Consider the following 25,891-nt stretch of genomic DNA (forward strand, 5'->3'; position numbering starts at 1 on the left):
ACTCGTCCAATATTGTCGAAGCTTGAGCAATATATTCTTGTATCACACTCAAAGCGATCCAATATTATATGAATATCATTCAATTCATGACGAATCTTTACATTCACCGTTCAGTTGAAAATGCATGAATGACGATAATAACATATCAAAATAATATAGAGTAAACATATTTAGAATGAATATTTAGAATATATTAAACACTGTCAAATTAACTTGTAGGTTGGCTTTACCCAAACTTTAGCCCACTCAATTTTTGGGAAAGGGGAGGGGGGGGGTGATTGCTGTGTTTGATAGTTATAAATGTTGATTTTGACACATATGCAGAGGTTAAGAGCACGATATTAGCGTATATCATGACTGAAATCATCGTTTTTATTACTCGTCAATTAATTCCCTTTGAAAACAAACCATTTCTTGACGTTAAATTTCTGATGCTACAATAGATTTTCATACCTGTACACAAGTCTCCAGTAAATCCCGCTACACATTCACATGCATCGCCTGCGGTATTACAGCTCCCTCCGTTCTCACAGGTAAGAGAACATCCAACTGCAGAGAGGAGAGAAAATATCCTTAATTTGACGAATTTTTACATTCATCATTAACGTTGAAATGCATGAATGACAGGTATACAGACGCTTGGAGTTTTAGTAATTCAGAACCTTCATAATAGCCGTCTTGAAATTTTGTATTAAACAAATTAATCCATGCCTTAAAATTTTCACTGCCCCTATTGGTTTGTATTGTTAGGAAGCAATTCTCTGTCACACATACCCCCACACTCTCGCCTAAGGACAATTTGATAGAATAAAGGTTTGTCTTGCGAACGATTTCTGTCTTTTCGGTTAAGGCCCAGGACTCCAAAACTCCTATTAAAGGCCCACATGGCCCATGTCGTGTAGCAGTGGCAGATGCCTAAGTTATCGGGCGTCCAGGGGAAGGAGCCACCGGACGCTCTTAATTAAGTCTAACATTAGTCTTCAACCTTTATGATTGCCCTCCCGCCGAGTAGAAAATCGTAATTTTATTCTTGAAAATTCAAACAGCCCCCATTTATTTCATTAAACATCCTCTCTTACTCTTTCACCTAACTGCATTTAATTGTTTGTTTTACTGTTCTACTTTCATCTGAATTCTTCGTAGGCACACGTCGAGCCTATTGCCACTCATCTGCAATTTATTATATTGCTCTAGTTATGTTAATATTGGACTCGTCTTCGACTCGTCCAATATTGTCGAAGCTTGAGCAATATATTCTTGTATCACACTCAAAGCGATCCAATATTATATGAATATCATTCAATTCATGACGAATCTTTAAATTCACCGTTCAGTTGAAAATGCATGAATGACGATAATAATATATCAAAATAATATAGAGTAAACATATTTAGAATGAATATTTAGAATATATTAAACACTGTTAAATTAACATGTAGGTTGGCTTTCCCCAAACTATAGCCCACTCTATTTTTGGGAGAGGGGGGGGGGTTATAACTGTGTTTGATAGTTATAAATGTTAATTTTGACACATATGCAGAGGTTAAGAGCACGATATTAGCGTATAATCATGACTGAAATCATCGTTTTTATTACTCGTCAATTAATTCCCTTTGAAAACAAACCATTTCTTGACATTAAATTTCTGATGCTACAATAGATTTTCATACCTGTACACAAGTCTCCAGTAAATCCCGCTACACATTCACATGCATCGCCTGCGGTATTACAGCTCCCTCCGTTCTCACAGGTAAGAGAACATCCAACTGCAGAGAGGAGAGAAAATATCCTTAATTCGTCATTCACGTTGAAATGCATGAATGACAGGTATACAGACGCTTGGAGTTTTAGTAATTCAGAACCTTCATAATAGCCGTCTTGAAATTTGTATTAAACGAATTAATCCATGCCTTAAAATTTTCACTGCCCCTATTAGTTTATATTGTTAGGAAGCAATTCTCTGTCACACATACCCCCACACTCTCACCTAAGGACAATTTGATAGAATAAAGGTTTGTCTTGCGAACGATTTCTGTCTTTTCGGGCCCAGGACTCCAAAACCCCTATTAAAGGCCCACATGGCCCATGTTGTGTTGCAGTGGCAGATGCCCAAGTTATCGGGCGTCCATGGGAAGGAACCTCCGGACGCTCTTAATTAAGTCTAACATTAGTCTACAACCTTTATGATTGCCCTCCCGCCGAGTAGAAAATTGTAATTTTATTCTTGAAAATTCAAACAGCCCCCATTTATTTCATTAAACATCCTCTCTTACTCTTTCACCTAACTGCATTTAATTGTTTGTTTTACTGTTCTACTTTCATCTGAATTCTTCGTAGGCACACGTTGAGCCTATTGCCACTTATCTGCAATTTATTATATTGCTCTAGTTATGTTAATATTGGACTCTTCTTCCACTCGTCCAATATTGTCGAACCTCGAGCAATATATTCTTGTATCACACTCAAAGCGATTCAATATTATATGAATATCATTCAATTCATGACCAATCTTTAAATTCACCGTTTTGTTGAAAATGCATGAATGACGATAATAATATATCAAAATAATATAGAGTAAACATATTTAGAATGAATATTTAGAATATATTAAACACTGTCAAATTAACATGTAGGTTGGCTTTCCCCAAACTTTAGCCCACTCAATTTTTGGGAAAGGGGAGGGGGGGTGATTGCTGTGTTTGATAGTTATAAATGTTGATTTTGACACATATGCAGAGGTTAAGAGCACGATATTAGCGTATATCATAACTGAAATCATCGTTTTTATTACTCGTCAATTAATTCCCTTTGAAAACAAACCATTTCTTGACGTTAAATTTCTGATGCTACAATAGATTTTCATACCTGTACACAAGTCTCCAGTAAATCCCGCTACACATTCACATGCATCGCCTGCGGTATTACAGCTCCCTCCGTTCTCACAGGTAAGAGAACATCCAACTGCAGAGAGGAGAGAAAATATCCTTAATTTGACGAATTTTTACATTCATCATTAACGTTGAAATGCATGAATGACAGGTAAACAAACGCTTGGAGTTTTGATAATTCAGAACCTTCATGATAGCCGTCTTGAAATTTGTATTAAACGAATTAATCCATGCCTTAAAATTTTCACTGCCCCTATTAGTTTATATTGTTAGGAAGCAATTCTCTGTCACACATACCCCCACACTCTCGCCTAAGGACAATTTGATAGAATAAAGGTTTGTCTTGCTAACGATGTCTGTCTTTTCGGTTAAGGCCCATGACTCTAAAACCCCTATTACAGGCCCACATGGCCCATGTCGTGTTGCAGTGGCAGATGCCTAAGTTATCGGGCGTCCAGGGGAAGGAACCACCGGACGCTCTTAATTAAGTCTAACATTAATCTACAACATTTAAGATTGCCCTTCTGCCGAGTAGAAAATTGTAATTTTATTCTTGAAAATTTAAACAGCCCCCATTTATTTCATTAAACATCCTCTCTTACTCTTTCACCTAACTGCATTTAATTGTTTGTTTTACTGTTCTACTTTCATCTGAATTCTTCGTAGGTACACGTCGAGCCTATTGCCACTCATCTGCAATTTATTATACTGCTCTAGTTATGTTAATATTGGACTCGTCTTCCACTCGTCCAATATTGTCGAAGCTCGAGCAATATATTCTTGTATCACACTTAAAGCGATCCAATATTATATGAATATCATTCAATTAATGACGAATCTTTAAATTCACCGTACAGTTGAAAATGCATGAATGACGATAATAATATATCAAAATAATATATAGTAAACATATTTAGAATGAATATTTAGAATATAATAAACACTGTTAAATTAACATGTAGGTTGGCTTTCCCCAAACTATAGCCCACTCTATTTTGGGGAGAGGGGGGGGGGGGTGATGACTGTGTTTGATAGTTATAAATGTTAATTTTGACATATATGCAGAGGTTAAGAGCACGATATTAGCGTATATCATGACTGAAATCATCGTTTTTATTACTCATCAATTAATTCCCTTTGAAAACAAACCATTTCTTGACGTTAAATTTCTGATGCTACAATAGATTTTCATACCTGTACACAAGTCTCCAGTAAATCCCGCTACACATTCACAGGCATCGCCCGCGGTATTACAGGTCCCTCCGTTCTCACAGGTAAGAGAACATCCAACTGCAGAGAGGAGAGAAAATATCCTTAATTTGACGAATTTTTACATTCACCATTCACGTGGAAATGCATGAATGACAGGTAAACAGACGCTTGGAGTTTTGGTAATTCAGAACCTTCATGATAGCCGCCTTCAAATTTGTATTAAACGAATTAATCCATGCCTTAAAATTTTCACTGCCCCTATTAGTTTATATTGTTAGGAAGCAATTCTCTGTCACACATACCCCCACACTCTCGCCTAAGGACAATTTGATAGAATAAAGGTTTGTCTTGCGAACGATTTCTGTCTTTTCGGGCCCAGGACTCCAAAACCCCTATTAAAGGCCCACATGGCCCATGTTGTGTTGCAGTGGCAGATGCCCAAGTTATCGGGCGTCCATGGGAAGGAACCTCCGGACGCTCTTAATTAAGTCTAACATTAGTCTACAACCTTTATGATTGCCCTCCCGCCGAGTAGAAAATTGTAATTTTATTCTTGAAAATTCAAACAGCCCCCATTTATTTCATTAAACATCCTCTCTTACTCTTTCACCTAACTGCATTTAATTGTTTGTTTTACTGTTCTACTTTCATCTGAATTCTTTGTAGGCACACGTTGAGCCTATTGCCACTTATCTGCAATTTATTATATTGCTCTAGTTATGTTAATATTGGACTCTTCTTCCACTCGTCCAATATTGTCGAACCTCGAGCAATATATTCTTGTATATACTCAAAGCGATTCAATATTATATGAATATCATTCAATTCATGACCAATCTTTAAATTCACCGTTTTGTTGAAAATGCATGAATGACGATAATAATATATCAAAATAATATAGAGTAAACATATTTAGAATGAATATTTAGAATATATTAAACACTGTCAAATTAACATGTAGGTTGGCTTTCCCCAAACTTTAGCCCACTCAATTTTTGGGAAAGGGGAGGGGGGGTGATTGCTGTGTTTGATAGTTATAAATGTTGATTTTGACACATATGCAGAGGTTAAGAGCACGATATTAGCGTATATCATAACTGAAATCATCGTTTTTATTACTCGTCAATTAATTCCCTTTGAAAACAAACCATTTCTTGACGTTAAATTTCTGATGCTACAATAATTTTTCATACCTGTACACAAGTCTCCAGTAAATCCCGCTACACATTCACATGCATCGCCTGCGGTATTACAGCTCCCTCCGTTCTCACAGGTAAGATAACATCCAACTGCAGAGAGGAGAGAAAATATCCTTAATTTGACGAATTTTTACATTCATCATTAACGTTGAAATGCATGAATGACAGGTAAACAAACGCTTGGAGTTTTGATAATTCAGAACCTTCATGATAGCCGTCTTGAAATTTGTATTAAGCGAATTAATCCATGCCTTACAATTTTCACTGCCCCTATTAGTTTATATTGTTAGGAAGCAATTCTCTGTCACACATACCCCCACACTCTCGCCTAAGGACAATTTGATAGAATAAAGGTTTGTCTTGCTAACGATGTCTGTCTTTTCGGTTAAGGCCCATGACTCTAAAACCCCTATTACAGGCCCACATGGCCCATGTCGTGTTGCAGTGGCAGATGCCTAAGTTATCGGGCGTCCAGGGGAAGGAACCACCGGACGCTCTTAATTAAGTCTAACATTAATCTACAACCTTTAAGATTGCCCTTCTGCCGAGTAGAAAATTGTAATTTTATTCTTGAAAATTTAAACAGCCCCCATTTATTTCATTAAACATCCTCTCTTACTCTTTCACCTAACTGCATTTAATTGTTTGTTTTACTGTTCTACTTTCATCTGAATTCTTCGTAGGTACACGTCGAGCCTATTGCCACTCATCTGCAATTTATTATACTGCTCTAGTTATGTTAATATTGGACTCGTCTTCCACTCGTCCAATATTGTCGAAGCTCGAGCAATATATTCTTGTATCACACTTAAAGCGATCCAATATTATATTAATATCATTCAATTAATGACGAATCTTTAAATTCACCGTACAGTTGAAAATGCATGAATGACGATAATAATATATCAAAATAATATAGAGTAAACATATTTAGAATGAATATTTAGAATATAATAAACACTGTTAAATTAACATGTAGGTTGGCTTTCCCCAAACTATAGCCCACTCTATTTTGGGGAGAGGGGGGGGGGGTGATGACTGTGTTTGATAGTTATAAATGTTAATTTTGACATATATGCAGAGGTTAAGAGCACGATATTAGCGTATATCATGACTGAAATCATCGTTTTTATTACTCATCAATTAATTCCCTTTGAAAACAAACCATTTCTTGACGTTAAATTTCTGATGCTACAATAGATTTTCATACCTGTACACAAGTCTCCAGTAAATCCCGCTACACATTCACAGGCATCGCCCGCGGTATTACAGGTCCCTCCGTTCTCACAGGTAAGAGAACATCCAACTGCAGAGAGGAGAGAAAATATCCTTAATTTGACGAATTTTTACATTCACCATTCACGTGGAAATGCATGAATGACAGGTAAACAGACGCTTGGAGTTTTGGTAATTCAGAACCTTCATGATAGCCGCCTTCAAATTTGTATTAAACGAATTAATCCATGCCTTAAAATTTTCACTGCCCCTATTAGTTTATATTGTTAGGAAGCAATTCTCTGTCACACATACCCCCACACTCTCGCCTAAGGACAATTTGATAGAATAAAGGTTTGTCTTGCGAACGATTTCTGTCTTTTCGGGCCCAGGACTCCAAAACCCCTATTAAAGGCCCACATGGCCCATGTTGTGTTGCAGTGGCAGATGCCCAAGTTATCGGGCGTCCATGGGAAGGAACCTCCGGACGCTCTTAATTAAGTCTAACATTAGTCTACAACCTTTATGATTGCCCTCCCGCCGAGTAGAAAATTGTAATTTTATTCTTGAAAATTCAAACAGCCCCCATTTATTTCATTAAACATCCTCTCTTACTCTTTCACCTAACTGCATTTAATTGTTTGTTTTACTGTTCTACTTTCATCTGAATTCTTCGTAGGCACACGTTGAGCCTATTGCCACTTATCTGCAATTTATTATATTGCTCTAGTTATGTTAATATTGGACTCTTCTTCCACTCGTCCAATATTGTCGAACCTCGAGCAATATATTCTTGTATCACACTCAAAGCGATTCAATATTATATGAATATCATTCAATTCATGACCAATCTTTAAATTCACCGTTTTGTTGAAAATGCATGAATGACGATAATAATATATCAAAATAATATAGAGTAAACATATTTAGAATGAATATTTAGAATATATTAAACACTGTCAAATTAACATGTAGGTTGGCTTTCCCCAAACTTTAGCCCACTCAATTTTTGAGAAAGGGGAGGGGGGGTGATTGCTGTGTTTGATAGTTATAAATGTTGATTTTGACACATATGCAGAGGTTAAGAGCACGATATTAGCGTATATCATAACTGAAATCATCGTTTTTATTACTCGTCAATTAATTCCCTTTGAAAACAAACCATTTCTTGACGTTAAATTTCTGATGCTACAATAGATTTTCATACCTGTACACAAGTCTCCAGTAAATCCCGCTACACATTCACATGCATCGCCTGCGGTATTACAGCTCCCTCCGTTCTCACAGGTAAGAGAACATCCAACTGCAGAGAGGACAGAAAATATCCTTAATTTGACGAATTTTTACATTCATCATTAACGTTGAAATGCATGAATGACAGGTAAACAAACGCTTGGAGTTTTTGATAATTCAGAACCTTCATGATAGCCGTCTTGAAATTTGTATTAAACGAATTAATCCATGCCTTAAAATTTTCACTGCCCCTATTAGTTTATATTGTTAGGAAGCAATTCTCTGTCACACATACCCCCACACTCTCGCCTAGGGACAATTTGATAGAATAAAGGTTTGTCTTGCTAACGATGTCTGTCTTTTCGGTTAAGGCCCATGACTCTAAAACCCCTATTACAGGCCAACATGGCCCATGTCGTGTTGCAGTGGCAGATGCCTAAGTTATCGGGCGTCCAGGGGAAGGAACCACCGGACGCTCTTAATTAAGTCTAACATTAATCTACAACCTTTAAGATTGCCCTTCTGCCGAGTAGAAAATTGTAATTTTATTCTTGAAAATTTAAACAGCCCCCATTTATTTCATTAAACATCCTCTCTTACTCTTTCACCTAACTGCATTTAATTGTTTGTTTTACTGTTCTACTTTCATCTGAATTCTTCGTAGGTACACGTCGAGCCTATTGCCACTCATCTGCAATTTATTATACTGCTCTAGTTATGTTAATATTGGACTCGTCTTCCACTCGTCCAATATTGTCGAAGCTCGAGCAATATATTCTTGTATCACACTTAAAGCGATCCAATATTATATGAATATCATTCAATTAATGACGAATCTTTAAATTCACCGTACAGTTGAAAATGCATGAATGACGATAATAATATATCAAAATAATATATAGTAAACATATTTAGAATGAATATTTAGAATATAATAAACACTGTTAAATTAACATGTAGGTTGGCTTTCCCCAAACTATAGCCCACTCTATTTTGGGGAGAGGGGGGGGGGGATGACTGTGTTTGATAGTTATAAATGTTAATTTTGACATATATGCAGAGGTTAACAGCACGATATTAGCGTATATCATGACTGAAATCATCGTTTTTATTACTCATCAATTAATTCCCTTTGAAAACAAACCATTTCTTGACGTTAAATTTCTGATGCGACAATAGATTTTCATACCTGTACACAAGTCTCCAGTAAATCCCGCTACACATTCACAGGCATCGCCCGCGGTATTACAGGTCCCACCGTTCTCACAGGTAAGAGAACATCCAACTGCAGAGAGGAGAGAAAATATCCTTAATTTGACGAATTTTTACATTCACCATTCACGTGGAAATGCATGAATGACAGGTAAACAGACGCTTGGAGTTTTGGTAATTCAGAACCTTCATGATAGCCGCCTTGAAATTTGTATTAAACGAATTAATCCATGCCTTAAAATTTTCACTGCCCCTATTAGTTTATATTGTTAGGAAGCAATTCTCTGTCACACATACCCCCACACTCTCGCCTAAGGACAATTTGATAGAATAAAGGTTTGTCTTGCGAACGATTTCTGTCTTTTCGGGCCCAGGACTCCAAAACCCCTATTAAAGGCCCACATGGCCCATGTTGTGTTGCAGTGGCAGATGCCCAAGTTATCGGGCGTCCATGGGAAGGAACCTCCGGACGCTCTTAATTAAGTCTAACATTAGTCTACAACCTTTATGATTGCCCTCCCGCCGAGTAGAAAATTGTAATTTTATTCTTGAAAATTCAAACAGCCCCCATTTATTTCATTAAACATCCTCTCTTGCTCTTTCACCTAACTGCATTTAATTGTTTGTTTTACTGTTCTACTTTCATCTGAATTCTTCGTAGGCACACGTCGAGCCTATTGCCACTTATCTGCAATTTATTATATTGCTCTAGTTATGTTAATATTGGACTCGTCTTCGACTCGTCCAATATTGTCGAAGCTCGAGCAATATATTCTTGTATCACACTCAAAGCGATTCAATATTATATGAATATCATTCAATTCATGACCAATCTTTAAATTCACCGTTCAATTGAAAATGCATGAATGACGATAATAATATATCAAAATAATATAGAGTAAACATATTTAGAATGAATATTTAGAATATATTAAACACTGTCAAATTAACATGTAGGTTGGCTTTCCCCAAACTTTAGCCCACTCAATTTTTGGGAAAGGGGAGGGGGGGTGATTGCTGTGTTTGATAGTTATAAATGTTGATTTTGACACATATGCATAGGTTAAGAGCACGATATTAGCGTATATCATAACTGAAATCATCGTTTTTATTACTCGTCAATTAATTCCCTTTGAAAACAAACCATTTCTTGACGTTAAATTTCTGATACTACAATAGATTTTCATACCTGTACACAAGTCTCCAGTAAATCCCGCTACACATTCACATGCATCGCCTGCGGTATTACAGCTCCCTCCGTTCTCACAGGTAAGAGAACATCCAACTGCAGAGAGGAGAGAAAATATCCTTAATTTGACGAATTTTTACATTCATCATTAACGTTGAAATGCATGAATGACAGGTAAACAAACGCTTGGAGTTTTGATAATTCAGAACCTTCATGATAGCCGTCTTGAAATTTGTATTAAACGAATTAATCCATGCCTTAAAATTTTCACTGCCCCTATTAGTTTATATTGTTAGGAAGCAATTCTCTGTCACACATACCCCCACACTCTCGCCTAAGGACAATTTGATAGAATAAAGGTTTGTCTTGCTAACGATGTCTGTCTTTTCGGTTAAGGCCCATGACTCTAAAACCCCTATTACAGGCCCACATGGCCCATGTCGTGTTGCAGTGGCAGATGCCTAAGTTATCGGGCGTCCAGGGGAAGGAACCACCGGACGCTCTTAATTAAGTCTAACATTAATCTACAACCTTTAAGATTGCCCTTCTGCCGAGTAGAAAATTGTAATTTTATTCTTGAAAATTCAAACAGCCCCCATTTATTTCATTAAACATCCTCTCTTACTCTTTCACCTAACTGCATTTAATTGTTTGTTTTACTGTTCTACTTTCATCTGAATTCTTCGTAGGTACACGTCGAGCCTATTGCCACTCATCTGCAATTTATTATACTGCTCTAGTTATGTTAATATTGGACTCGTCTTCCACTCGTCCAATATTGTCGAAGCTCGAGCAATATATTCTTGTATCACACTTAAAGCGATCCAATATTATATGAATATCATTCAATTCATGACGAATCTTTAAATTCACCGTACAGTTGAAAATGCATGAATGACGATAATAATATATCAAAATAATATAGAGTAAACATATTTAGAATGAATATTTAGAATATAATAAACACTGTTAAATTAACATGTAGGTTGGCTTTCCCCAAACTATAGCCCACTCTATTTTTGGGAGAGGGGGGGGGGGTGATGACTGTGTTTGATAGTTATAAATGTTAATTTTGACATATATGCAGAGGTTAAGAGCACGATATTAGCGTATATCATGACTGAAATCATCGTTTTTATTACTCATCAATTAATTCCCTTTGAAAACAAACCATTTCTTGACGTTAAATTTCTGATGCGACAATAGATTTTCATACCTGTACACAAGTCTCCAGTAAATCCCGCTACACATTCACAGGCATCGCCCGCGGTATTACAGGTCCCTCCGTTCTCACAGGTAAGAGAACATCCAACTGCAGAGAGGAGAGAAAATATCCTTAATTTGACGAATTTTTACATTCACCATTCACGTGGAAATGCATGAATGACAGGTAAACAGACGCTTGGAGTTTTGGTAATTCAGATCCTTCATGATAGCCGCCTTGAAATTTGTATTAAACGAATTAATCCATGCCTTAAAATTTTCACTGCCCCTATTAGTTTATATTGTTAGGAAGCAATTCTCTGTCACACATACCCCCACACTCTCGCCTAAGGACAATTTGATAGAATAAAGGTTTGTCTTGCGAACGATTTCTGTCTTTTCGGGCCCAGGACTCCAAAACCCCTATTAAAGGCCCACATGGCCCATGTTGTGTTGCAGTGGCAGATGCCCAAGTTATCGGGCGTCCATGGGAAGGAACCTCCGGACGCTCTTAATTAAGTCTAACATTAGTCTACAACCTTTATGATTGCCCTCCCGCCGAGTAGAAAATTGTAATTTTATTCTTGAAAATTCAAACAGCCCCCATTTATTTCATTAAACATCCTCTCTTACTCTTTCACCTAACTGCATTTAATTGTTTGTTTTACTGTTCTACTTTCATCTGAATTCTTCGTAGGCACACGTTGAGCCTATTGCCACTTATCTGCAATTTATTATATTGCTCTAGTTATGTTAATATTGGACTCTTCTTCCACTCGTCCAATATTGTCGAACCTCGAGCAATATATTCTTGTATCACACTCAAAGCGATTCAATATTATATGAATATCATTCAATTCATGACCAATCTTTAAATTCACCGTTTTGTTGAAAATGCATGAATGACGATAATAATATATCAAAATAATATAGAGTAAACATATTTAGAATGAATATTTAGAATATATTAAACACTGTCAAATTAACATGTAGGTTGGCTTTCCCCAAACTTTAGCCCACTCAATTTTTGGGAAAGGGGAGGGGGGGGTGATTGCTGTGTTTGATAGTTATAAATGTTGATTTTGACACATATGCAGAGGTTAAGAGCACGATATTAGCGTATATCATGACTGAAATCATCGTTTTTATTACTCGTCAATTAATTCCCTTAAAAACAAACCATTTCTTGACGTTAAATTTCTGATGCTACAATAGATTTTCATACCTGTACACAAGTCTCCAGTAAATCCCGCTACACATTCACATGCATCGCCTGCGGTATTACAGCTCCCTCCGTTCTCACAGGTAAGAGAACATCCAACTGCAGAGAGGAGAGAAAATATCCTTAATTTGACGAATTTTTACATTCATCATTCACGTTGAAATGCATGAATGACAGGTATACAGACGCTTGGAGTTTTAGTAATTCAGAACCTTCATAATAGCCGTCTTGAAATTTGTATTAAACGAATTAATCCATGCCTTAAAATTTTCACTGCCCCTATTGGTTTATATTGTTAGGAAGCAATTCTCTGTCACACATACCCCCACACTCTCGCCTAAGGACAATTTGATAGAATAAAGGTTTGTCTTTCGAACGTTTTCTGTCTTTTCGGGCCCAGGACTCCAAAACCCCTATTAAAGGCCAACATGGCCCATTTTGTGTTGCAGTGGCAGATGCCTAAGTTATCGGGCGTCCAGGGGAAGGAACCACTGGACACTCTTAATTAAGTCTAACATTAGTCTACAACCTTTATGATTGCCCTCCCGCCGAATAGAAAATTGTAATTTTATTTTTGAAAATTCAAACAGCCCCCATTTATTTCATTAAACATCCTCTCTTACTCTTTCACCTAACTGCATTTAATTGTTTGTTTTACTGTTCTACTTTCATCTGAATTCTTCGTAGGCACACGTTGAGCCTATTGCCACTCATCTGCAATTTATTATATTGCTCTAGTTATTTTTTTTTTTCTTTTCTTTTTCCCTTCCACAGGGATCCTTTATTAAATAATATCGTTCACATTATTATGTATACAAGAATTGGTTTTTACATGCAGAAATTCAAAATAATATTCCTGGCCATTCAAAATATGATAAGAAAATACATTTATAGATACCGGTATCAGTTACAAATTGAAGTTCACTTTTTAAAATAAATATCACAGATTTAGTTGGCAAAATGATTTTAGAAGAAATAAACAATCAGAAACACTTTGCAAAAAGTAACCACTTTTTCACAAATTTCTGTTCTTTCAGATTTGTTTTACATATATACTTTTCCATGTTATAATAACACTTTATAGCTGATATTATGTTTTCAAAAACTGGCAAACACTGTTTACATTTGGCTGCAAAAATTTCTTTCCTGACTATAATCATAATACAGTTGAGGGCACTGTTATTATTACCGTGAAACCCAAACAACTTATTTTGATTTCTAAACTTAATAAGTTCATTATTACGAGACAACCAATACTCGAGTTTAGACCATATTTCGGTTGTATGAATACAGTAACAAAGTATATGTATAATCGTTTCTACACTGTTATTACAGAATGTACATAAGTTATCTGTAACTAATTTAAATCTTAACAAAGCATCTTTCATATAAAGAATTTTATTCAGTAACTTGAACTGAAACCACCTCATGTTAACATCGACAGTTGAATTAAAGGGAAGAAAATAATACGAACTCCATACAATATTGTCAAGGTCAAACTCCTGTTTCCACTTAGTAAGACTTTTACATTCCTTTATATTATGTTTCAATAAAGAACGGTATATATGTGCACAACCTTTTTCCACTTTTATTATTAATTACAATGCTTCCGGGATGATACATGTAGGTTCAATGACCTTTGGTATGACATTTTTATTAAAACCAAATCGAATAGCATTACAAAAGCCATAATATTGAAGAAAGTTTACATGTACATTGTATTTATGTTGAAAATCAAAGTATGAGAGAAATGATCCATCTGTTTTTAAAACATCGTTAACAAAACGTACCCCCTTAGCGCACCAAGACTTATAATAAATTACGTTATCATTAACTTTTATTTTAGGGTTATTCCAAAGGGGTTGACATGCAATATCATTTACAGTGAGTTGAGTAAGGTCTGAAAAGGCTGATAATACTTCTTCCCAAAATGGGTTTCGTATTGTAGTGGCTAATTCTTTGTAATATTCAGCCCCCATGAATAACTGAAGAGATGTATACGGTGGAGGTAAGAATGATTGGAACATATGAAGAGAGAAACTTTCAGAACAAATAAATCTCCTTATCCATGATATCTTAAGTGATTTACAATGCATACAAAGGTCAGTCACTTTAACTCCGCCTTCATTGTACAATTGACCCATTTGTTTCCTACTTATTTTATCACGTTTGCCATGCCATATAAATTCAAAAAAACGTCGATCGATATCCTTCATAATTTCTAATTTTGGTTCAGGAAGAGATAAAAATAGGTAGTTCAATTTGGGTATAAATAAAGATTTTACTATGGTAACTCTTCCTATGGGAGTCAATGTTCTTGTCAACCATATCGTCATCTGACGGTTTATCTCTTGAACCTTTTCTTGATAGTTGTGATTAACCATTTCTGATAATTTAACTGAAAAGTCTATGCCCAAGTACCTAAAATATCCCTCAGATATCCAATTAAGTTTGTACTCGTGTAAAATCTCTTTTTTGAAAGTTCTGTTCTTCTCAATCCATATCACTTGAGTTTTAGTCGTGTTGACTTTGAGATTGGACATATTTGCAAAGTCATTAAGTATTGTAAGGGCACATTGTAAATCCTGCATTGAACCGTTGAGTGTCAAAAGGGTATCGTCTGCATATTGCAACAGTTTAAGCGTTTTTCCATTCATATGCAATCCGCCCAAAGAATGTGAGTGTCGTATTAGGATCCCAAGTATCTCACTGACTAACAAAAAGAGGTAGGAAGACAAAGGATCTCCCTGGCGACACCCTCGTCCTATTTCAAATTTATCTGTACAGTGTCCGTTAACTTATACACAAGATGATGCATTTGCATAAAACAAGTTGATCCATTTCTTTACAGATGGACCGAAGCGAGAAAAAAATCCAGGACATTGAACAGAAAATCATGCGATACGGAATCAAAAGCTTTTTCAAAATCAACAACAAGGTGCATGCCAGCTATATCATGTAATTCAGTATAAAGTAGCGTATCATATAATAAACGTATGTTTTCGCCAATAAAACGACCACTCAAAAATCCTGTTTGATTTTCATGTATCAAAAATGACAAAACGCCCTTGAGTCTGTTTGCGATGCAACTGGATGCTAATTTATAAACTACATTCAATAAGGAGATCGGTCGCCAATTTTTTAACAAATGTCTAGGTTTGTTTCCTTTTGGAATCAAAGTTATTATTCCCATTTTTTGTGAGTTTGACAATTTCCCTGTGAAATACGCATAATTCAATGATCTTACCAGCAAGTATTTAATATCTTCCCAAAATTAACGATAAAATTCTACAGTAAAACCATCCTGTCCGGGGGATTTATTGTTTTTCATGATTTTTAAAGTGGAATAGATTTCGTCAACACAAAGTGGGCCTTCCAGTAATGAGGACATTTGCGAGGACAACTTAGGAATGTCAGGGTAGTTTAACAATAATTCCAGATTAATTCCATCAGTTTCTTTTTCTGCATAAAGGTAAGAATAAAAGTTAAACACTTCCTTAAGTATGTCACTTTGTCTGTCTAAAATATCACCATTTTCAGCGGATAACTGACGTATTTCTTTATTGGTATTATTTTTTTTTTCTAAATTTAAAAAGAATTTAGACGGTTTTTCTCCAAACTCCATCCATTTAATTCGGGATCTAATCGCAATTCCTTCATTAGTTTTAAGACGGGATGCTTCCAGTTCTAATTTTGATTTATCAATTTCCTCTAATACAAAAGTCTTATCATCAGATATTATCAATTTTCTTTGTAACTCTTCAATTTTCTTTCCTAGATCTTTTTCCCTGTTCACATTTTGTTTTTTGGCAAAGGAGGCATATGATATTGCTTCCCCTCGTATAATCATCATTAAAGTTTCAAAAAATAACTGATCATTTATGCTAAATTCACACTCGCCCACTATACAACCATTCTGGTCAAACTTTGCTTCGTCTTTAGCATAAAATAGAATAGTATCTCTTATCTTTTTCTTTATTTGCGAAACAAAATCTTCGTCTTTTAACAAGGAATTATTAAATTTCCAAAAACCAGGACCTCGTTTTATCCGATTCAAACTGAGACTTATATGAGTTAAAGAGTGATCTGTTCGGTAACCTGAAAGAATATCGACATTGTGCACTAATGAAAGAAGTTCTGAAGAAATCAAAAAGAAATCTAATCTACTCTGTTTAAAAGGGGTTGGTTGCCGCCACGTATAACGTCTTTTATCTGGAAATCTAATTCTCCAAGGATCACATAGATCTAACTCAGTCTTCATTTTATTTACTTGTTGTTTAGCTCGCGAGTTATTAACATGCAAATAGTTATATGTGTCTAGGGTTGCATCTTGTACTAAATTCCAGTCTCCACAGACAATAGCATGTGGATTTTCAAAATCTATTATAATTTGTTGGAGATCTGCAAAAAATATTGGGTTATCTGTATTCGGGCCATACAGCGACGCGATAGTAATATTATATTCGTGCAAAGTTACATCTAAAACCACAAAGTTTCCTGTGATATCTACTTTAATTCTATTTATATTTACAGGGAGAGTGTTCTTAAAAAGAATTGCTACTCCTCTTGAGTTGGACGTGTTGAAAGAGAAAAAACATTTACCTTCCCATTCCCTACGTATATCAGTCTCCATAGCTGGGACAAAATGTGTATCCTGAATACAACAAACATCATTGTTTCGCTTTTAAGTAAAACAAAACATCTTGTCTTTTGCGACTATTTCCTAGGCCGCGACAATTCAAGGAAATAAACGTAACATTATCCTGCATCGTACGTAAGATAAAAGAATGAAAGAAAAAAGGAACTACCTGTGGAAGTTTTCATTTTATACTCACAAACAGTAACACTACAAAAACAACTACACAACAACAAAAACATTACAATACACACAACACAAAACAACACGCACAAACGTGTGGACGCAACGCACCGCATCAGAGCTGACTGACGACCAGCTGTGAACAGCCAATTAACCCCCCCCCCCAAAAAAAATTCCGGATCAATGTATGGAGATCTATTCAACAAATTTATGCCCCAAACCCTTCTGCAAACCTTTACTGCATATAAACTATATATCCTATAATAAAAGGCATATCTGGGTCTTGATCTAATCAAATTCAGCTTTCTTTAAAAGTTTTTTAAGATATATCATTAGTTGCAAAAGTAGACTGAATGGTGGTTATTCATGAGTGTAACTCTGCATCTTGACACGAAGACCTGAATAACAAGTCAAATACATTTTTCATTATAACTATCACTGTCTACTAACATAAACCAAGACAGGTATACATTATAACATAAAAGAGATTTCTATCAAATTCAGAAGAACATGCAGGTCATTATCTCATCTAATCCAACCAAGACTTTGCTCATGTATTGGGTTAAATCAAAGTAATAAAATGGATAGACATTTACCCACTACCAATCTTGAATCCTGAAACAGTGTGTTTCTAAAATATCCAATGTACCATGTATTTGTTGCAAAGTGGAGAGCAGCGCAGGGGCTGGGGGTTCAGTGCTCTGAAGGTGCGAACCCGATGCCCGGTGATGCCCTTCAGAGAGTTGATGAACCCCCACTTCCCTTACTGCACAATACATGGAACTTCTCAAAATTTAGAACAGGTGGTAAGGTAGTTGGGAAACCAATATGTCACACGAGTAATGTAACCACTTCAAATGAATACTCTTTTCACTGCATAGTGATAACCATTTTACTTCTCTAAACCATTTCAGATCGCACAATGCTGTGAACATGGGCATACACGTGTAGTTATTTCACCAATCGACAAAAATCAATACGGTAATCTTTTATTTCAAGTATGTTGTGACCAAATTATTCACAGGTTTTTCAATAACCCAACTTGGTGATGGTCAGATTCCTGTTTAGCCGTTTCTTATTACAAAGGAAATATAAACATTTCATACCCGTCTTGGGTTACCTTTTTTTTCTACTATTCTTACAAGAGACTACTTTGTCTTCAACACAGATAACATGTAAGAACTGTATTAATAAAACTAGGTATTTTTTAAAAATCCAATTCAATAAAATTGTACCAACACAAAAAGCAGTTTGTGCTCTAGTTATGTTAATATTGGACTCTTCTTCCACTAGTCCAATATTGTCGAACCTCGAGCAATATATTATTGTATCACACTCAAAGCGATTCAATATTATATGAATATCATTCAATTCATGACCAATCTTTAAATTCACCGTTCAGTTGAAAATGCATGAATGACGATAATAATATATCAAAATAATATAGAGTAAACATATTTAGAATGAATATTTAGAATATATTAAACACTGTCAAATTAACATGTATTTTGGCTTTCCCCAAACTTTAGCCCACTCTATTTTTGGGAGAGGGGAGGGGGGGGTGATTGCTGTGTTTGATAGTTATAAATGTTAATTTTGACATATATGCAGAGGTTAAGAGCACGATATTAGCGTATAATCATGACTGAAATCATCGTTTTTATTACTCGTCATTAATTCCTTTTGAAAACAAACCATTTCTTGACATTAAATTTCTGATGCTACAATAGATTTTCATACCTGTACACAAGTCTCCAGTAAATCCCGCTACACATTCACATGCATCGCCTGCGGTATTACAGCTCCCTCCGTTCTCACAGGTAAGAGAACATCCAACTGCAGAGAGGAGAGAAAATATCCTTAATTTGACGAATTTTTACATTCATCATTCACATTGAAATGCATGAATGACAGGTATACAGACGCTTGGAGTTTTAGTAATTCAGAACCTTCATAATAGCCGTCTTGAAATTTGTATTAAAGGTAAAGACCAGTAATGGTCATGCGATTGCATTGTGAAAGAAACGTTGTGGAATCGATCAGAAAAGGTTGATCATCTAGCATCTAGCATCTGCAAGGTTCTGGAATCATCAAAATGATAAGAAATTTGGCCCATTCTTCGTAAAGTTACAAGCACTATACACAGAAAGATGTATATGGGACTACCCTATCTCTCTCACCAGACCATGAGAGAAATAAATTTACCAAATATATGAATTAGTAGGCGGTTTCCCGGCAAATTTTTTATCATCATGTATTAGTCAAAACATATTCTTTCAAATGATTGGTAATGAGAGCTTCCATTTCATTTTTTGAAAGTGGGGCGTTGCCAATACTGGTCTTTACCTTTAAACAAATTAATCCATGCCTTAAAATGCTCACTGCCCCTATTGGTTTATATTGTTAGGAAGCAATTCTCTGTCACACATACCCCCACACTCTCGCCTAAGGACAATTTGATAGAATAAAGGTTTGTCTTGCGAACGATTTCTGTCTTTTCGGTTAAGGCCCAGGACTCCAAAACCCCTATTAAAGGCCCACATGGCCCATGTCGTGTTGCAGTGGCAGATGCCTAAGTTATCGGGCGTCCAGGGGAAGGAACCAAAGGACGCTCTTAATTAAGTCTAACATTAATCTACAACCTTTAAGATTGCCCTTCTGCCGAGTAGAAAATTGTAATTTTATTCTTGAAAATTCAAACAGCCCCATTTATTTCATTTAACATCCTCTCTTACTCTTTCATAGAACTGCATTTAATTGTTTGTTTTACTGTTCTACTTTCATCTGAATTCTTCATAGGCACACGTCGAGCCTATTGCCACTCATCTGCAATTTATTATATTGCTCTAGTTATGTTAATATTGGACTCGTCTTCCACTCGTCCAATATTGTCGAAGCTCGAGCAATATATTATTGTATCACACTCAAAGCGATCCAATATTATATGAATATCATTCAATTCATGACCAATCTTTAAATTCACCGTTCAGTTGAAAATGCATGAATGACGATAATAATATATCAAAATAATATAGAGTAAACATATTTAGAATGAATATTTAGAATATATTAAACACTGTCAAATTAACATGTAGGTTGGCTTTCCCCAAACTTTAGCCCACTCAATTTTTGGGAGAGGGGAAGGGGGTGATTGCTGTGTTTGATAGTTATAAATGTTGATTTTGACACATATGCAGAGGTTAAGAGCACGATATTAGCGTATATCATGACTGAAATCATCGTTTTTATTACTCGTCAATTAATTCCCTTTGAAAACAAACCTTTTTTTTTACGTTAAATTTCTGATGCTACAATAGATTTTCATACCTGTACACAAGTCTCCAGTAAATCCCGCTACACATTCACATGCATCGCCTGCGGTATTACAGCTCCCTCCGTTCTCACAGGTAAGAGAACATCCAACTGCAGAGAGGAGAGAAAATATCCTTAATTTGACGAATTTTTACATTCATCATTCAAGTTAAAATGCATGAATGACAGGTATACAGACGCTTGGAGTTTTAGTAATTCAGAACCTTCATAATAGCCGTCTTGAAATTTGTATTAAACAAATTAATCCATGCCTTAAAATGTTCACTGCTCCTATTGGTTTATATTGTTAGGAAGCAATTCTCTGTCACACATACCCCCACACTCTCGCCTAAGGACAATTTGATAGAATAAAGGTTTGTCTTGCGAACGATTTCTGTCTTTTCGGTTAAGGCCCAGGACTCCAAAACTCCTATTAAAGGCCCACATCGCCCATGTCGTGTAGCAGTGGCAGATGCCTAAGTTATCGGGCGTCCAGGGGAAGGAACCACCGGACGCTCTTAATTAAGTCTAACATTAATCTACAACCTTTAAGATTGCCCTTCTGCCGAGTAGAAAATTGTAATTTTATTCTTGAAAATTTAAACAGCCCCCATTTATTTTATTTAACATCCTCTTTTACTCTTTCATAGAACTGCATTTAATTGTTTGTTTTACTGTTCTACTTTCATCTGAATTCTTCGTAGGCACACGTCGAGCCTATTGCCACTCATCTGCAATTTATTATATTGCTCTAGTTATGTTAATATTGGACTTGTCTTCCACTCGTCCAATATTGTCGAAGCTCGAGCAATATATTATTGTATCACACTCAAAGCGATTCAATATTATATGAATATCATTCAATTCATGACCAATCTTTAAATTCACCGTTCAGTTGAAAATGCATGAATGACGATAATAATATATCAAAATAATATAGAGTAAACATATTTAGAATGAATATTTAGAATATATTAAACACTGTCAAATTAACATGTAGGTTGGCTTTCCCCAAACTTTAGCCCACTCAGTTTTTGGGAGATGGGAGGGGGGGGGGTGATTGCTGTGTTTGATAGTTATAAATGTTGATTTTGACACATATGCAGGGGTTAAGAGCACAATATCAGCGTATATCATGACTGAAATCATCGTTTTTATTACTCGTCAATTAATTCCCTTTGAAAACAAACCATTTCTTGACGTTAAATTTCTGATGCTACAATAGATTTTCATACCTGTACACAAGTCTCCAGTAAATCCCGCTACACATTCACAGGCATCGCCTGCGGTATTACAGCTACCTCCGTTCTCACAGGTAAGAGAACATCCAACTGCAGAGAGGAGAGAAAATATCCTTAATTTGACGAATTTTTACATTCATCATTCACGTTGAAATGCATGAATGACAGGTATACAGACGCTTGGAGTTTTAGTAATTCAGAACCTTCATAATAGCCGTCTTGAAATTTGTATTAAACAAATTAATCCATGCCTTAAAATGTTCACTGCTTCTATTGGTTTATATTGTTAGGAAGCAATTCTCTGTCACACATACCCCCACACTCTCGCCTAAGGACAATTTGATAGAATAAAGGTTTATCTTGCGAACGATTTCTGTCTTTTCGGTTAAGGCCCAGGACTCCAAAACTCCTATTAAAGGCCCACATGGCCCATGTCGTGTAGCAGTGGCAGATGCCTAAGTTATCGGGCGTCCAGGGGAAGGAACCACCGGACGCTCTTAATTAAGTCTAACATTAATCTACAACCTTTAAGATTGCCCTTCTGCCGAGTAGAAAATTGTAATTTTATTCTTGAAAATTAAAACAGCCCCCATTTATTTCATTTATCATCCTCTCTTACTCTTTCATAGAACTGCATTTAATTGTTTGTTTTACTGTTCTACTTTCATCTGAATTCTTCGTAGGCACACGTCGAGCCTATTGCCACTCATCTGCAATTTATTATATTGCTCTAGTTATGTTAATATTGGACTCGTCTTCCACTCGTCCAATATTGTCGAAGCTCGAGCAATATATTATTGTATCACACTCAAAGCGATCCAATATTATATGAATATCATTCAATTCATGACCAATCTTTAAATTCACCGTTCAGTTGAAAATGCATGAATGACGATAATAATATATCAAAATAATATAGAGTAAACATATTTAGAATGAATATTAAGAATATATTAAACACTGTCAAATTAACATGTAGGTTGGCTTTCCCCAAACTTTAGCCCACTCAATTTTTGGGAGATGGGAGGGGGGGTGATTGCTGTGTTTGATAGTTATAAATGTTGATTTTGACACATATGCAGAGGTTAACAGCACGATATTAGCGTATAATCATGACTGAAATCATCGTTATTTTTACTCGTCAATTAATTCCCCTTGAAAACAAACCATTTATTGCGTTAAATTTCTGATGCTACAATAGATTTTCATACCTGTACACAAGTCTCCAGTAAATCCCGCTACACATTCACAGGCATCGCCTGCGGTATTACAGCTCCCTCCGTTCTCACAGGTAAGAGAACATCCAACTGCAGAGAGGAGAGAAAATATCCTTAATTTGACGAATTTTTACATTCACCATTCACGTGTAAATGCATGAATGACAGGTATACAGACGCTTGGAGTTTTAGTAATCCAGAACCTTCATAAAAGCCGTCTTGAAATTTGTATTAAACAAATTAATCCGTGCCTTAAAATGTTCACTGCTCCTATTGGTTTATATTGTTAGGAAGCAATTCTCTGTCACACATACCCCCACACTCTCGCCTAAGGACAATTTGATAGAATAAAGGTTTGTCTTGCTAACGATGTCTGTCTTTTCGGTTAAGCCCCACGACTCCAAAACTCCTATTAAAGGCCCACATGGCCCATGTCGTGTAGCAGTGGCAGATGCCTAAGTTATCGGGCGTCCAGGGTAAGGAACCACCGGACGCTCTTAATTAAGTCTAACATTAATCTACAACCTTTAAGATTGCCCTTCTGCCGAGTAGAAAATTGTAATTTTATTCTTGAAAATTCAAACAGCCCCCATTTATTTTATTAAACATCCTTTCTTACTCTTTCATAGAACTGCATTTAATTGTTTGTTTTACTGTTCTACTTCCATCTGAATTCTTAGTAGGCACACGTCGAGCCTATTGCCACTCATCTGCAATTTATTATATTGCTCTAGTTATGTTAATATTGGACTCGTCTTCCACTCGTCCAATATTGTCGAAGCTCGAGCAATATATTATTGTATCACACTCAAAGCGATCCAATATTATATGAATATCATTCAATTCATGACCAATCTTTAAATTCACCGTTCAGTTGAAAATGCATGAATGACGATAATAATATATCAAAATAATATAGAGTAAACATATTTAGAATGAATATTTAGAATATATTAAACACTGTCAAATTAACATGTAGGTTGGCTTTCCCCAAACTTTAGCCCACTCAATTTTTGGGAGATGGGAGGGGGGGTGATTGCTGTGTTTGATAGTTATAAATGTTGATTTTGACACATATGCAGAGGTTAAGAGCACGATATTAGCGTATATCATGACTGAAATCATCGTTTTTATTACTCGTCTATTAATTCCCTTTGAAATCAAACCATTTCTTGACGTTAAATTTCTGATGCTACAATAGATTTTCATACCTGTACACAAGTCTCCAGTAAATCCCGCTACACATTCACAGGCATCGCCTGCGGTATTACAGCTCCCTCCGTTCTCACAGGTAAGAGAACATCCAACTGCAGAGAGGAGAGAAAATATCCTTAATTTGACGAATTTTTACATTCACCATTCACGTGTAAATGCATGAATGACAGGTATACAGACGCTTGGAGTTTTAGTAATCCAGAACCTTCATAAAAGCCGTCTTGAAATTTGTATTAAACAAATTAATCCGTGCCTTAAAATGTTCACTGCTCCTATTGGTTTATATTATTAGGAAGCAATTCTCTGTCACACATACCCCCACACTCTCGCCTAAGGACAATTTGATAGAATAAAGGTTTGTCTTGCTAACGATGTCTGTCTTTTCGGTTAAGGCCCACGACTCCAAAACTCCTATTAAAGGCCCACATGGCCCATGTCGTGTAGCAGTGGCAGATGCCTAAGTTATCGGGCGTCCAGGGTAAGGAACCACCGGACGCTCTTAATTAAGTCTAACATTAATCTACAACCTTTAAGATTGCCCTTCTGCCGAGTAGAAAATTGTAATTTTATTCTTGAAAATTCAAACAGCCCCCATTTATTTTATTTAACATCCTTTCTTACTCTTTCATAGAACTGCATTTAATTGTTTGTTTTACTGTTCTACTTCCATCTGAATTCTTAGTAGGCACACGTCGAGCCTATTGCCACTCATCTGCAATTTATTATATTGCTCTAGTTATGTTAATATTGGACTCGTCTTCCACTCGTCCAATATTGTCGAAGCTCGAGCAATATATTATTGTATCACACTCAAAGCGATCCAATATTATATGAATATCATTCAATTCATGACCAATCTTTAAATTCACCGTTCAGTTGAAAATGCATGAATGACGATAATAATATATCAAAATAATATAGAGTAAACATATTTAGAATGAATATTTAGAATATATTAAACACTGTCAAATTAACATGTAGGTTGGCTTTCCCCAAACTTTAGCCCACTCAATTTTTGGGAGATGGGAGGGGGGGTGATTGCTGTGTTTGATAGTTATAAATGTTGATTTTGACACATATGCAGAGGTTAACAGCACGATATTAGCGTATATCATGACTGAAATCATCGTTTTTATTACTCGTCTATTAATTCCCTTTGAAATCAAACCATTTCTTGACGTTAAATTTCTGATGCTACAATAGATTTTCATACCTGTACACAAGTCTCCAGTAAATCCCGCTACACATTCACATGCATCGCCTGCGGTATTACAGCTCCCTCCGTTCTCACAGGTAAGAGAACATCCAACTGCAGAGAGGAGAGAAAATATCCTTAATTTGACGAATTTTTACATTCATCATTCAAGTTGAAATGCATGAATGACAGGTATACAGACGCTTGGAGTTTTAGTAATTCAGAACCTTCATAATAGCCGTCTTGAAATTTGTATTAAACAAATTAATCCATGCCTTAAAATGTTCACTGCTCCTATTGGTTTATATTGTTAGGAAGC

General features: G+C 35.9%; 1 protein-coding gene across 1 annotated transcript in view; it reads right to left on the reverse strand.

The window, feature by feature from the left end:
- LOC105436525 (neurogenic locus notch homolog protein 1-like) overlaps positions 1-25,891 on the reverse strand; it is a 63,594-nt gene that overhangs the window by 20,384 nt on the left and 17,319 nt on the right. The window contains exons 16-30 of the mRNA XM_030999197.1: positions 25,591-25,686; positions 24,374-24,469; positions 23,157-23,252; positions 21,940-22,035; positions 20,720-20,815; positions 19,133-19,228; positions 12,577-12,672; positions 11,365-11,460; positions 10,149-10,244; positions 7,722-7,817; positions 6,510-6,605; positions 4,083-4,178; positions 2,866-2,961; positions 1,671-1,766; positions 454-549 (exon numbers count right to left, since the gene is read on the reverse strand). Of these exons, the coding sequence (XP_030855057.1) occupies positions 454-549; positions 1,671-1,766; positions 2,866-2,961; positions 4,083-4,178; positions 6,510-6,605; positions 7,722-7,817; positions 10,149-10,244; positions 11,365-11,460; positions 12,577-12,672; positions 19,133-19,228; positions 20,720-20,815; positions 21,940-22,035; positions 23,157-23,252; positions 24,374-24,469; positions 25,591-25,686 (1,440 nt within the window). The remainder of the gene's footprint in view (positions 1-453; positions 550-1,670; positions 1,767-2,865; positions 2,962-4,082; positions 4,179-6,509; positions 6,606-7,721; positions 7,818-10,148; positions 10,245-11,364; positions 11,461-12,576; positions 12,673-19,132; positions 19,229-20,719; positions 20,816-21,939; positions 22,036-23,156; positions 23,253-24,373; positions 24,470-25,590; positions 25,687-25,891) is intronic.

Source organism: Strongylocentrotus purpuratus, unplaced genomic scaffold (assembly GCF_000002235.5).
Source record: "Strongylocentrotus purpuratus isolate Spur 01 unplaced genomic scaffold, Spur_5.0 spur5_scaffold_5, whole genome shotgun sequence".
NCBI classification, from domain to species: domain Eukaryota; kingdom Metazoa; phylum Echinodermata; class Echinoidea; order Camarodonta; family Strongylocentrotidae; genus Strongylocentrotus; species Strongylocentrotus purpuratus.